General features: G+C 47.1%; 1 protein-coding gene across 1 annotated transcript; it reads right to left on the bottom strand.

The window, feature by feature from the left end:
* Positions 1-225: 225 nt before the first annotated feature.
* LOC107121800 (C-factor-like) lies at positions 226-12,013 on the bottom strand. Its single transcript, XM_015424794.1, has 6 exons — positions 11,867-12,013; positions 10,075-10,126; positions 6,328-6,515; positions 3,390-3,548; positions 3,025-3,135; positions 226-339 (listed from the first exon to the last, which is right to left on the bottom strand). The coding sequence occupies exons 1-6, from the start codon at positions 12,011-12,013 to the stop codon at positions 226-228; spliced, it is 771 nt and encodes a 256-aa protein (XP_015280280.1).
* Between the last annotated feature and the right edge of the window lie 2,052 nt (positions 12,014-14,065).

The raw sequence follows: 14,065 nt of genomic DNA on the forward strand, positions 1-14,065 counted from the left end.
ATTTAGTAGACAATTTCTGTTTGAAAACTCCAAATGACTTAAAAACTTAGAAATACAATACACAGTAAATGAAGAACGGCTAATTTTCGCTTCACCTACAAAAGGGAAAAGAAGGGGGTAATATTTTCAGGAGATCGTGGAATGCTCGTTGTGGACAGAGGCGTGATTAGTGAGGCCCTTGGTGAGAGATTCTTCCGGCAAGGCAGCCACCATTCAGTCTGGCCCTCACCAAGGCAGGGCTGTCCCCTCCCAGTTCAAAAAAGCGCCATTGTCTTTCTCAGAGAGACGGCCGAGGGTGTTCAGAATCACTCGCACTCTTGTGTCCACTGTTGTTGGGGCCTTTACCAATGAGAAGAGGGGGAAAAGTTATGTCAACTCAAGGAGAACTGGCACTGTGAACACAAGAATGTCAAATGAGAATGATTGACCAAGTCTGTAGATAACAACACTCATGTACCAAATTCAGATATCAAAGGCAAATATTACTCATAAGCTGATCTATATTTTATAGAAATCCAAGTCTCAGGAGGTTCACCCATTGACTAGGCAGCCCTTGGCCTAGAAAACCAGAGGGCAAGCCCCACAGGGCCCCCAGCTAGGGTTGCCAACTTCCAAGTGGAGACTGGAGATCTGCTATTACAACTGGTCTCCAGACCACAGTGATCAGTTTCCCTGGGGAAAATGGCTACTCAGGAGGGTGGAATCTGTGGCATTGTACCCTGCTGAGGTCCCCCTCCCTAAAACCCGCCCTCCCAGGCTCCACCCCCCTCCCAGTCTCCAGGTATTTCCCAACCCAGAGCTGGCAACTGACTCTACCCCATGCCATTGCCTGGGTTGTCAGGTCAGCTGGTGCCAGGGTTGCCAAGTCTTACCGGAGTAATAGCGAGGGAGTCCAGGGCCCTCTCCGGGAGTCATCGCGCGCGCCGCGATGACATAGCCTGGAAGTGACATCATCATGCTCGGCACATTGCTGGGCAACGCTCTAGCAACCAGCCTGAAAACTCTATGGTTTCAGGGTGATTGCTAGACTGTTTCCCGGCAACGTGCCCGGTGTGATGACATCACTTCCGGGCTACATCATCATGCCGTGCACGTCGGCCCGATCTGGCCACTTCAGGGGTGGGGTTCCCCCCACTGGCTGGATCCAGACTGGCGGATTGGGGACCCTTTTTAGCGGGTCTTAGAGTGCCACATGGATCCTCCTTGTCCAGCAGCAGCATACCTCTGAACACCTGATGCACACATAAAATGGTAGTCATCAGACTTTCCTAGCCACTTCAAGCAGTTTTCTGAAGAGGTGGCTAAGAAATAAACTAGCTAAATAAATAAATACACTGTGAACTTCCTAGGAATATCAGTACAGCCAAGGGTTGCCAGCTCTTGTCTGAGAAATTCCTGGAGATTTGGTGGGATAGAGCCTGGGGACGGTGGGGTTTGTAGGTCCACCCTACAAAACAGTGGGTTTTTCCCAGGGGAATTTAACTGTGTTGTCTGGAAATCAGCTGGAATTCTGAGAGATCTCAAGGCTCCACCTGGAGTTTGGCAACCCCAGTCCTGCTCCTAATCCAGCCACAATCCAGCACAGAGTTGAAATTTTTTTAAAAAATCCCTACACATATAACTGTCTAGGAGTGTAGACCATGTGTGGGACTAGATACTTTTTATTCTGATCTAGGAAGAAATGCTCTCTTTTTTTTATGAAGGGAATATTTAAAATGTTTTTGAAATCCCAAAATGTTAATATATCATCCAAGTGCAAAATACATAGATACATTTGGATTTATTTATTTGTAGCCCAACTTTCTCCATGAGACAGAGGACTAAATATGCAATCAGACAGCATAAGAGCAGGACTAGGATTACAAAAAAGGAGCTGCGGTGGATCAAGTGGTTAAGACAGTGAACTGCAGGCTGTGGAAGGTCGGTAGTTCAGCAGTTCGAGACCCGAGTGTGCCACATGACGGAGTGAGCTCCCCTCTCTAGTTCCAGCTCCTGCCAACCTAGCAGTTCGAAAGCAAGAAATTGCAAGTAGATAAATAGGTACCACTTCGGTGGGAAGGTAACAGCGTTCTGTGCGCCTTGGTGTTTAGTCATGCCGGCCACATGACCACGGAAACGTCTTCGGACAGCGCTGGCTCTTCGGCTTTGAAACGGAGATGGGCACCGCAACCCTAGAGTTGGATTCGACTGGCTTTCGAGCAAGGGAACCTTTACCTTTAACTTTTAGGATTACAAAATTGGAAAACAGTGCAAACAAAATATGGTATAAGATATGACATGCTGTAGGATGCAGAGAATGGATGTATAAAATAGAAGACAGTGTTGTAAAGCACAAGAAAATACATACAACAGAGTGCTGTAGCAGAGACCACAATCCTGTCCCACTTATGTAAGTGCCCTTTTTAACCATTCCATTATACTACAACCCTATTTATATTTTTATTTCATTTATACCCCACTTTTCTCCATATTGGCACAGGCACCCAAAGTGGCTTACAACATTCTCCCCATCTCCATTTTATCCTCACAAGACACCTGTGAGGTAGGTAGGCTAGGCTCAGAATGTGTGATTAGCCACCTAGCAAGCTTCCCTGGCAGAGTGAGCATTCAAACCTGGCTCTCCCAGATCCTAGTCCGACACTAATCATTACACCACCCAGTCTGAGTGTGGAAGAATTGATCAATAATTGAAACTTGGTCTTTCTGGCGGGAGATAGCTTTCAGCCGTTTGGTCCACACCGGCCAGATTGGGAACGGCCGCAGCAACAGTTCTCACAGTCTTATCAACTACAAAGGCAGCATAACATTCCAAAGTCAAAACAAACGGCAAAGCGCTTGGAGAATGAGAACTGCGAAATGCTGGCTAGTCCCCCCCCCCCATCATACACCAGGCAGGATACACAAAGCATACCCAGAATACAAAAGGCAGTTTACTGACAGTTGGTGGGGTCCCAGGCAATTTCCTGGACCTTGAAAACCCCCAACACTCAGCATGGGGATGAGCTTCCATGAGGAATCGCCTACCGTCATGCTTCCCATGTCTGTCTTCACCCATCCGGGGTTCAATGCAACACACAGGATCTCATCTTCAGCATATCCCAGGGACTGGCACCGGGTGAGCATATTTACAGCCGCCTGTAAAGAAAACATGCAAGAAAGAGGGAAACAACTGATACAGCCAGATCCACGGTAAATTAGCATGTCCAAAGGACATCTGTGTAAGTCTTCACTTCCACCAAGTTGCTCAGGTCAGGGTACTTAGTCCACACACACCCCCCCCCCCATTTTCATTGCATCCTCACAATGTTCCAGTGAGGCACTCTGAAAAAGAGTGTCTGGCTTAGGTCACCCAGTGATCGTCATCTCTCGCGCCACGGATATGGGCATACCTTGCTGCAACGATAGTTAACATTCTGCCCCAAATGCCATAGACGGAGATCTGTGATGGAGCCACCTCCGCTTGACACATTGACGATGGCGGCTTTGCTACAACTCATCCCTGGTTGGGGGCTTTCCTGAGATGCCTTCCTCAACAAGGGCAGGAACGCCTGGAGAAAGGGACAGCATCTGTAGGGTTGCCAGTCTCCAAGTGGCACCAGAAGATCTCCTGCTATTAAAATTGGTCTCCACACTGCAGAGATCAGTTCCCTTAGAGAAAATGGCTGCTCAGGAGGGCGAACTCTGTGGCATTAGACCCTGCTGAGGCCACTCCCCTCCTCAAACCCCACCCTCCCCAGGTGCCACCTCACAAATCTCCAGGTATTTCCCAACCCAGAGTTGGCAACCCTATCAATCAAGCACAGAGACATGGTACATAGAGCGGACTGGGCACCTGTTCACTGGCATGGATATGCACAGAATATTATAATAATAATAATAATAATAATAATAATAATAATTTCCACTTGTTCATTTGTACCCCCATTCCTTTCCCTTATTATTGGAATTATCCCAGTTACGTGTTTCGCTCCCCCCTGGGTTCACGCAACTAACCGTGTATTGCAAGTTCTGTGCTGGGTACTTAATCCCAAGTGTACATGCACCTGATCTATCAAACAGAAACTGCTGCCCTCTATCCAGTCAGGCCATTCATATCATTCTATTCTGATGGGCAGCCAGGGGAGGTCCCAGTCATTCTGGGGCCCTGGGGAAAATTCCAGGATGGGGTTCCAGAATCACTGCCCCCCCCCCGCCTCCCAGGTAAGGTTACCAGCTCTGGGTCAGGAAATACCTGGAGATTTGGGGGGTGGAGCCAGGGGAGGGCAGGGTTTGGGGAGGGACCTCAGCAGGGTATAATGCCATAGGGTCCACCCTCCAAAGCAGCCATTTTCTCCAGGGGAACTGATCTTGGTCATCTGGAGATCACCATATCATGTGAAAGGTGAGTGGGTGCACATGGGGACTGCTGAGCTGGCTGCCACCCAAGTCCCAGAGGGGGTGGGCACAGGTTACAGCAAGAACCTGCTTGCTCCTCTTTTCCCCTTCTGTCAGAGAGGCAGGACTGTGGGCCAATGTTCCTTCTAAGCTGTGGAGTCCTGTGAGCAAAAATTCTACTTTGTGAGCTCCTGGCATTAAAGTTGTGAGCGAGCGATTTGGCTGCTGCATAAATTAGTGTGCTCTGGAGCCATCCTTCCTGAGCTGAGACAAAAATGTGTGAGCTGGAGGCTAAAAAACTGTGAGCTAGCTCACACTAACTCAGCTTAGAGGGAACACTGCTGTGGGCAGTTGGGGCCTCCCCAGCCTGGGTCCGGAGCAGCTGCCTTAGATGCCCTGCAGCTCTCCAGGGTCTCAGGTAGAGACCTTTCATGTTACCTATGGCCCAGGCTAGCCCAATTCCCATCAGATCTTGGAAGCTAAGTAAGGTCAGTCCTAGTTAGTACTTGGATGGGAGACCACCAAACAGGCTTTTAGCCACAAGGCATATTTGGGGGCAATGCCCCCCACAGATGAGTGCTGCCCCCGTCAGGGAAGCTTCACTCTCATTTTTCTTTTTCCAGCCCCCCCAAAATAGGCTTTTAAAAATGCAAAAAATAAAATTGCAAAAAGCAAAAGAGAGAGAGTCAGAGATTCCCTCCCTCCCCAGCTAACACAGAAAAGTGGCCTGGAATTGAGTCTATCCAATCAAAAGGACTAGAGGAGGGCTAGAGGTCGCAGCAGAGGTGCCCCCCCCCCGATTTCCCCACACCCCACCAACCAAAATTTTCTGGCTATGCCCTTGCCCCCAAGGAAGTCCAGGATTTCTACACAGAGGCAGGCAATGGCAAACAACGTCTGTTTGCCTCCTGCCTTGAAAACCCTACAAGGTCACCATAATTTGGCTGCGACTTGATGGTACTTTCCACCACCACCACTGCCTACTACCTGGACCTTTCAGCAGAAGATGCCAGGGATTGAACCTGAGATCTTCTGCATGCAAAGCAGATCCTCTACCACTCTTTGATAGCAATGCAACCTGTAACTCCCATCACCAGGGAGCACTGGCACCAAGCCATCAAAAGGTATAGGCTGTGAAAGATGACATTTTCTGTTGGGTACAAAAGCTGTGCCCCACAAAGAAATCAGGCTAAGTCAAGAGTGGAGATGTTTAAAAAAAATCTTTTACTGTCTGTTGCACAACAGGGAAGCTCAACCTGAGTCAAAAGACCCAGGTAAGGAGTTAAAAGATTCTGTGGTTACATACAGTTTTTATACAATAGCATCATTAACATATGCAAGCCTTAATTCCCTATCCCGATCACGAAAAGTCCCTGTCAGTCACCTAAGTGGCTCCCAGATTTACAATCTAATCTGTACCGCCTTTCTCAGGTTATCCTGCCTTTGTTTTAATTAAATCATATCCCTCTCCCCATTTTCCTGTTGTGATAATTCCATATATGTACATATGTTCTTTGCCAAATATGATTATATGTTGCAGTAAAAGCTAGATGCTTTCTGTTGCCAAGCGTGACCAAGATGTTATCTCCTTTCTCTTCTTATTGTGACATTGCAGATGTATAATTTTCTAATTTATAGCATCCTGTTTTCCACTTTTATCAGGGTGTGGTCTGGCAGATATCTATCTTCTGATCTATAAACCCCTACTTTCTGCTTTTATCAGAGTCTGGCCTTGCAAATTTCTTATCTTCTGGTCTATAGTAGCCTGCTTTCCGCATTTAGCCTGTCAATGAACCTTTTTTAATGGCAGAATTCACCCTTTTGTGTATGTCATCTCCTAACAGCAATCTCTAATAATCTTGTTACAGAATACTGGTGATGGCTTCCCAATAGTTCCCTATCAGTTTTCCCCCTTACCTTTTCTTTGAAGAAGGGGCCCTAGGATGGCCTTACCTGGCTCACCAGCATGGGCCCGATCACATTGGTTTTGTACACCTCGGCCATGTCCTCTGCCGTCTCCGATTCCAGAGTGCTTAGCCTTATAATCCCAGCATTGTTGAGGAGCAGATTCAGCCCAGCTCCTTGCAGGTGCTCTGTGACTCTGGCTGCAGCAGCCTGGATGCTGGAATGATCAGTAACTTCTGCAGCAGCAAATGGAAAAATTTAAAGGCAAGTAAAAGATGAGCTGGCCCAGCCAGAAGCCAGCCCTGTGGTCCTCTTCCCTTTAGCCTCTTTGCACCTCGAAGGACAGACAGCTAAGGATCTCTTCACACTTTGCCATTGCTTATTCACCCTTGAAATGTTTTACATGTACAAATAAACATTACCCTTGCTTAGAAACGTAACTGTGACTGTGGCTCCCCATGAAGTAAATGCACAACAGCAAACACTTTTACTGCTGGAATGCTTCCAACATTTGTTGGCCTAAAAACTGTGATTCCAAAACTGGATGGTAGTGTCCTCGGAGAGAGGCCAGGAGGCAATGGGGAGCGATGGATGTGAGCCCCTTCAATCATGGTCGATTCTGCATTGGCTTTTCCCTCCATTATTTTACCAAACCCACCTTGGAACAGAAATTCCCTTCCGCATTGCATGCTGCTTTCACTTTCTTTGATCATCAGATTTTTTTTAATATAGTTTTTATTGACACCGTTATAAACATACAAATACACATAAACTCATCATTAACCAACCAAACACAACACAACACGGATCCCTACACATAACACAGTTTCATCGTTACAGCTACATATGGTAACATGTAACATATAACACAAAACAGATCCTTCACCGTCTCTTCTATACCTGGAATTGCAACTCTCAGAGCCGAATTATAGATTTACCCTAGATTCCATCCATGTATATACATGTGACCAGACTTTTTGCATAGATTTGTGGCCATTCAGGGGTGACATCGCAGTCAGTATGACGTTGCCCTGGGGAATTTGAATGTGGTTTTGAGCTGCACTTTTTCCTCAGCGTCAGGGGTCATTTCCTGCAGGAGCGCACAGGAGCGGAGCTCCGGCAGTAAACAGCCCAGGTGGCGGGCACATGAAACAAGCACCACCCCCTGCTCCCAGCAGCCCTCAGTCAGAGCAAGAAACAGCCAGGTAAGTTGCAGAGCCCCCCCCCCGCCCCCTGGTCCAAAACAGTCCAGTGGCACCTTTAAGACCAGGTTTTATTCAGGAACAAGCTCTCCTTCCTCTGCAAGGACAGATCTACACGTTCCCCCCCACCAATAGCTAGCAATTGAAAACAGTCCAGTGGAGCCTGAGCGGTGGGTGTTGCCTTCTGACTCACTTCCGGTGATGTCAGGGGGTTTGGCATATGCAAATGAGTTATGCTAATGAGTTATGCTAATGAGCTCCTGCACCTCTTTTTCTACGAAATGACCCCTGCTCAGCGTTGAGAAAATGAGGAGCGAATGCCACAGGCAGAATCACCCCACGTGATTCACTTATTTACAATTGTCCAGGCTAGCGTTTAGCGCAAAAGACCTTCCTTGTTTCATCTTTAAAGTTTTACTGCCCTTTATCATTTTCAAAGCTATTTCCTTTGGTCGTGTCTGTTTGCATTTACAGTTCTGAGTTGTCACAAGTCACAAGATGGTATACATCCAGCGAGATTCCCGCTTGGTTACATGCTGGTGCTTGGTTGCTCTAAGTCTTGGGAGAGAAAGGGGTTGGGCTACTCCCAAGGGAACTTTTCTCTCCCCCATGCTTGTTGGCTGAGCTTATCTTCAAAGCCTGGGTTGTCTCTTCCCACCACTGGATGCCAGGTGCAAAGTGCCCTGACTCATCCAAATGTTTGGGGTAGCATAATTAATGATTATTTGACTCGTAGCCACCTTATGGAGCTGCGGTGGCTCAAGTGGTTAAGACGCTGAACTGCAGGCTGTGGAAGGTCGGTAGTTCAGCAGTTCGAGACCCGAGTTGCCATATGACGGAGTGAGCTCCCGTCTCTCGTTCCAGCTCCTGCCAACCGAGCAGTTCGAAAGCAAGAAATTGCAAGTAGATAAATAGGTACCACTTCGGTGGGAAGGTAACAGCATTCTGTGCACCTTGGTGTTTAGTCATACCGGCCACATGACCACGGAAACGCTGGCTCTTCGGCTTTGAAACGGAGATGAGCAAGGGAAACCTTTACCTTTACCTAAGACACCTAGTTTTAGTTATGCATGGGGTCTTGGATTCTGGCAAGTTTCACTGGCAAGTTTCACTCCAGGCCCAGTTGATGGAAGCTTAAGCCTGCATTCTCTGTAAGTTCTGTGTGTTTGGGGGGGGGGGGGGCGTGTGTGCACCTTGGTGTTTAGTCATACCGGCCACATGACCACGGAAACGCTGGCTCTTCGGCTTTGAAACGGAGATGAGCACCGCGACCCTAGAGTCGGACTCGACTGGCTTTCGAGCAAGGGAAACCTTTACCTTTACCTAAGACACCTAGTTTTAGTTATGCATGGGGTCTTGGATTCTGGCAAGTTTCACTGGCAAGTTTCACTCCAGGCCCAGTTGATGGAAGCTTAAGCCTGCATTCTCTGTAAGTTCTGTGTGTTTGGGGGGGGGGGGCTTGTGAGCCTGGAAGTCATGGTTGACTTCTGGTGACCCCTAATGGAGCTAGGACATTCCAGAGAGGTGACTTGATAGCATGCCTCTGTATCCCAGCCCCGGTATTCCTTGGAGGTTGCCCTTCCAAGTACTTGCCATGGTTGGCCCTGCTTTCTCTGTAATTCTGATGCTTTATTAAAAATCTCCTTGGAAGCAAACTTGGGTCTCGGGTATCGTTTCCTTGGGATTTCGGCCAACCTTGAAGCTCCTGGCCAGCACCCCTCACAGATGGCCAGTGATTGGTAATAGCTATTGATTTTCTTTTCTCTTCATTTTCTTATAAATTAGTGAATGTGACTACTGTGAACAAGTCGTTATATATAAATTTTTAATGCTGCAAATTTCCTTTACCCTTATGTTATCGTTCGCAAGGAATGTGCAAAAGTGTTATTCATACTATGTTCTGACATGGCAGACAAGAACTTAACTTCTTTTCAGTCACTTCTTGACGAATTTCAGATGTCAAAAGCGGCCAGCGCTGTCAAACACGTTTGGCAAAGCTTCACGACAGAACATTGGTGGTTTGTGTGCATCAAGTATTCTAAGGGGGAGTTCCAGGTCAAATGAAAAAATTTTAAATGGAGAAAGGAACAAAATCACGTGGGGGCAAAAGCTAGATTCAAGTCCGTTATCACCCCAAAGACCAGCTAGATTTTCGAGGGATAACTCCCTCGAAAGCTCCCTCAAAGCTCTCTTCATCAGGTGCAAACAGGACCTAAGATCCCTGAGTCCATATATCCCTATATCCCACTAAGAAGGTGGGAGGGTATTGTAAAGAATATTTGCATAAAGGATGCAAAGGTACAATGCAAAATGTAATCAGCTTGAATGAATGAAGCAGTGGAGGAATGCTTAGATGCAGGAAGTTAACATCTGTAGTGAGATACGAATGCTACGTGCAAACTGGATCCTATGTGCAAACAGGATACCTACAAACGACTTATTCGGTGATCTACAGAACCACAAATTCTGCTTGCAGCTGACTGCTGAATGGCTAAAGTGCACTAAAGTGTGGAAGCAGCCAGAATAGAATGGTCCAGACTTGTCTCCTACTCCAGTCAATGCAGAATTGGGGGTGGGGGAGAGAAGCACATACCCAGCAGGATGATTTTAACTTCCCGGTGCTTGGCAGCCACATCCTTCAAGTCCTAAAAGAGACCAAAGGCAGAGACTGGTGAAGAGTGCTGGATTCTCTGTTAAGGGCTAGGAATGGCAGGCAGGAAGAGTGCAGAGTACATGCACTGCATTCGGAGTCAAGCCCTACGATAGGGTTGCCAGGTCTGACTTAGGAAATATATGGGACTTTGGGGGTGGAGCCAGGATGTGACATCACTTTTGTGATGTCGCTAGGCGATTGAACTCCAGAGGCAGTTCTGGCCGTCACATATAAAGGGACTGCATTTCTTTTAAATGCTTTCCCTCCATTGGAAATAATGGACGATGGGGGCACCGTCTTTGGGGGCTTGTAGAATTGGACCAATCTTTTTGAAACTTGGGTGTTTTTTTCAGGAGAGGCACCAACAGCTATGCTGAAAATTTGGTGACTCTCCCTAAAAAAACACACACACCCCGAGCCCCAGGTACCCACCGATCGATTCTCCCTTATGGGGACCAATCTCCATAGGGTATAATGGAGAGGCCACCCCCCCCCGCCTGCTTTCTGACAGCCCTGAAGGGGGGAGGGGCTCCAAACCAGGGGATCCCCTGCCCCCAACTAGGGATTGGCAACCCTACCCTACGACTCAACTTCAGTGAAAATCGGGAATAAACTGAGTGCATAATGGTCCTTGGTTTCTGGTTTCACCAAAGGCTGCTGCGTTTGATGCAGTAGGAAGGAAAAGCAAAGTATTAAAAACCCCGCCTCCAAACCTAACCACTCGGAAACACAGGTAAAAACTGGAGCTCCATACTTTAGGTTATGCTGTCTCGTATGGTTCATGCCTATTTCTTACCCTTTGATCTGGGTCTCCCCTGCTTTTTAAGGAATGACCAATGTAGTCCTGAGCAGTGTTCCCTCTAAGCTGAGTTAGTGTGAGCTAGCTCACAGTTTTTTTAGCCTCTGGCTCATACATTTTTGTCTTAGCTCAGGGAGGATGGCTCCAGAGCCAACTAATTTATGCGGTAGCCAAATTGCTTGCTCACAACTTTAATGCCAATAGCTCACAAAGTAGAATTTTCACTCACAAGACTCCACAGCTTAGAGGGAGCATTGGTCCTGAGCACATTTATTTAAGAGTAAGCAGCACTAAATTCCATGGGAAGATCTGCTTTCATGTTCACAGATTTCAGAATATTTCATTTGGGTTACTCTCCTCATTTCTCTCTCACACAGTAGGCCTCTTTTAAAGCGCTTATGGGATGAATGGATGGGGGGGAGGATCATCAGTCCATATCAGCCCATTTCCCTAATTCTGCAAAGAAAAAGGTGGTCACAGCACTTTAAGAAGCAACTGCTTTTATGTTTATGGGTGAACCTCTCCCATAGAACCAAACTTGCCCTGCGGCCAGGAAACTTCAAACGCCTTCCCAGAGGTATTCAAACCTCCATCCTCTTGGACACACTATCTTTGGCATCAAAAGGAATCCCCTCGCCCTGACCTGGACAGCCCAGGCAAGCCCAGTCTCATCAGATTTCAGAAGTTAAGCAGGGCTGACCCTGGCAAGTACTTGGAAGGGCGACCACCAAGGAATACCAGGGCTGGGATGCGGAAGCAGGTTCTATCAAGCCACCTCTCTGAAACGTCCTAGCCCCACTAGGGGTTGCCAGAAGTCACCACGACTTCCAGGCTCATAAGCACACACACAACCCAAAAAAGAGGGGGGGGGAGAGGAATCCCCTCGCTTCAACTCCCTTCCTCAGGTATACCTGATCCCCCTTCAGGGCTCACCTGGGCATGGGGCCCCTCCGTGTCGCGGCAGGTGGCAAAGATCCATTCTGGGCCGTTCCTCTTCTCCGACAGCTGCCTGACAAGCTCTAGGCCAATACCCCGGTTGGATCCTGTCACCAGGACGCTGCATGCCTTCAGCCCGTCCATTGGCTTCTTGTCTGCTGTTGTCGAACTAGCAAAGTCCGAGACCAGCCTCAGCCCAACTAACTTTAGACAACAGCTCCTCCACGCAAGCCTCCAAAAGCTGATCCCTTGCGTCAGTTCGGGTTCTGCCTTTGGCTTTATTCCAGTGCTACGCAGCTCACCAGGATAACACAAAAAGGTAGAGGACTCGGAGACTCTTGTTGGCTTTCTACAGGCGCTACCTTGCAAATGCTTGGGAAAGAACAGGGTTTTTCCTAACTGGGAAAAGGATTTGACAGTGAGGAGGAAAAGATAATTTAGAAGACGGGGACTGGGGGAGGGCGTTCTGGGTTTGTGAGAGTGGCCTGGGTGTCATTTGGACGGTCAAAGGTTTCGGCACTCTCCTTTGACCCTCTGTGATGTTCCAGCTTGCACAGGTTAATATTTAGTGCAATTTTCCTCACTTCCCTCTCTTATGCATCTCCAGAGAAGGAACATGCTTACTCCATGTGCCTCAAATGCAAATAAATCCAAGAACCCAATGCTTATGGGGGATGTTTGAAGTGTGGTAGGCTCTGTACAGACAATGTCTTGAAGGGGAAAACAGTCCCTGCAGATTCCTCACTTTCATTTTGCCCGCAAGTGGAGAAAGGGGAAAGGGAGGAGGAATGGAGTATTTGTTATAGGTGAGACTTCCTGTTCTGATTATTGGAGAAAGGGTTGGAGAAAGACCTCCATGTTGGGTGAATCTTCTGTAAGAACATCTCTACACTTGGTAGACTGTTGGTCTCTATCGTTTAACTGTGGCTAGTGAAGTAGGTATGGACATTTTTAAAAAATCAGAGGTTTAAATTTTACTTTTGCTATTGTTAACTATCCTGATCCTGTGAGGATTTGGTACAAATGGCTTTCATTCTAAAACACAGTTTAGAACACAAGAACATTAGAAGCTCCCTGATAGATCAGACTAAAAGTCTGTCTATTCCAGTGGTCCTACTGTGGTCAACCCAAAAGAGAGAGGGGGAAATCTAAACCAACAAAGCACAAACCTCCAAAGGAAGTTTAGAAAACTTATTGAGGGCCAAAAGTTAAAAAACATAAATATACAAAAGACTGTTTATTTAAAAAACATATAAAAACCTTGTAGGGGCCCAAATAAAGCTTCATAAAATGTTCAAAGTTACAAATACACAAAAAAGGACAATGTATGACCTGACGCGTTTCAGCTCACGAGCCTTCTTCAGAGGTCAAATAGAACAAAATACACCAAGCGACAGAGTCCTTGTCACACATGTAAGGCAATAAACAATAAATAACATAGGACCAAACTTGGAATGTTCCAATATGGAATTGAATGACACACCAAAAGGTTTCTATTTGGGGCCACAAATATATCCGGCCTTGCGTCAGAAGCAGTTGTATATACTGGAAATAATATGTACCTTCCAGTTTAGGTCCTAAGAGTGCAAATAAAATTGCCTCGTGTGGTCAACCCCATGCTTCTGGGAAGCTCGCAAGCTTGCCATGGGCAACATTCTTCCCATGACGTTGCCCCACTCCCACACCCAGCAGAGGTACACTTCCTCTGCCACAAAGGTTCCTTGGACCCAACCCGGGTTCCCATGGCTACACAGTAACCATGGGGAATTTTTTTAAAAAAATGGCAGTCCAAACAGGCTCAGAATCCCCTGTGGGAGGAGAAAGGTTTCCTGCCTTCCCACCCAACACTTTTCCCTGCACAGAAAAAGCACAGGAAGGAAATACTTTTCTGTTTTTGCTGATTCCCCTCTCTTGCATGTATGTACAGATGGGCAAGAAATAACTGTTTATTGATCTTCAGTAAAAACAGTGAGATTTGTAAAACTCAGGCTTGACATAGGATACACCAGTGGAACCAGAAAGGGAGATCTTTCAGGTAAATTCATGCTGTGACTGTCCAGCCTTGGAATAAGAATCAAACACTCAACCAAATGAAGCTTCTCTTATTGACAGTCTCGGTGGGGTTGATAATCTTGGGGGTGGGTGGGGTGGAGCTGTCCAGGAAGGAGAAGAGTTGGGTTTTATACCCCGCTCTAG

The sequence above is a fragment of the Gekko japonicus genome, unplaced genomic scaffold (assembly GCF_001447785.1).
Source record: "Gekko japonicus isolate JY-2015 unplaced genomic scaffold, Gekko_japonicus_V1.1 scaffold892, whole genome shotgun sequence".
Lineage (NCBI taxonomy): Eukaryota > Metazoa > Chordata > Lepidosauria > Squamata > Gekkonidae > Gekko > Gekko japonicus.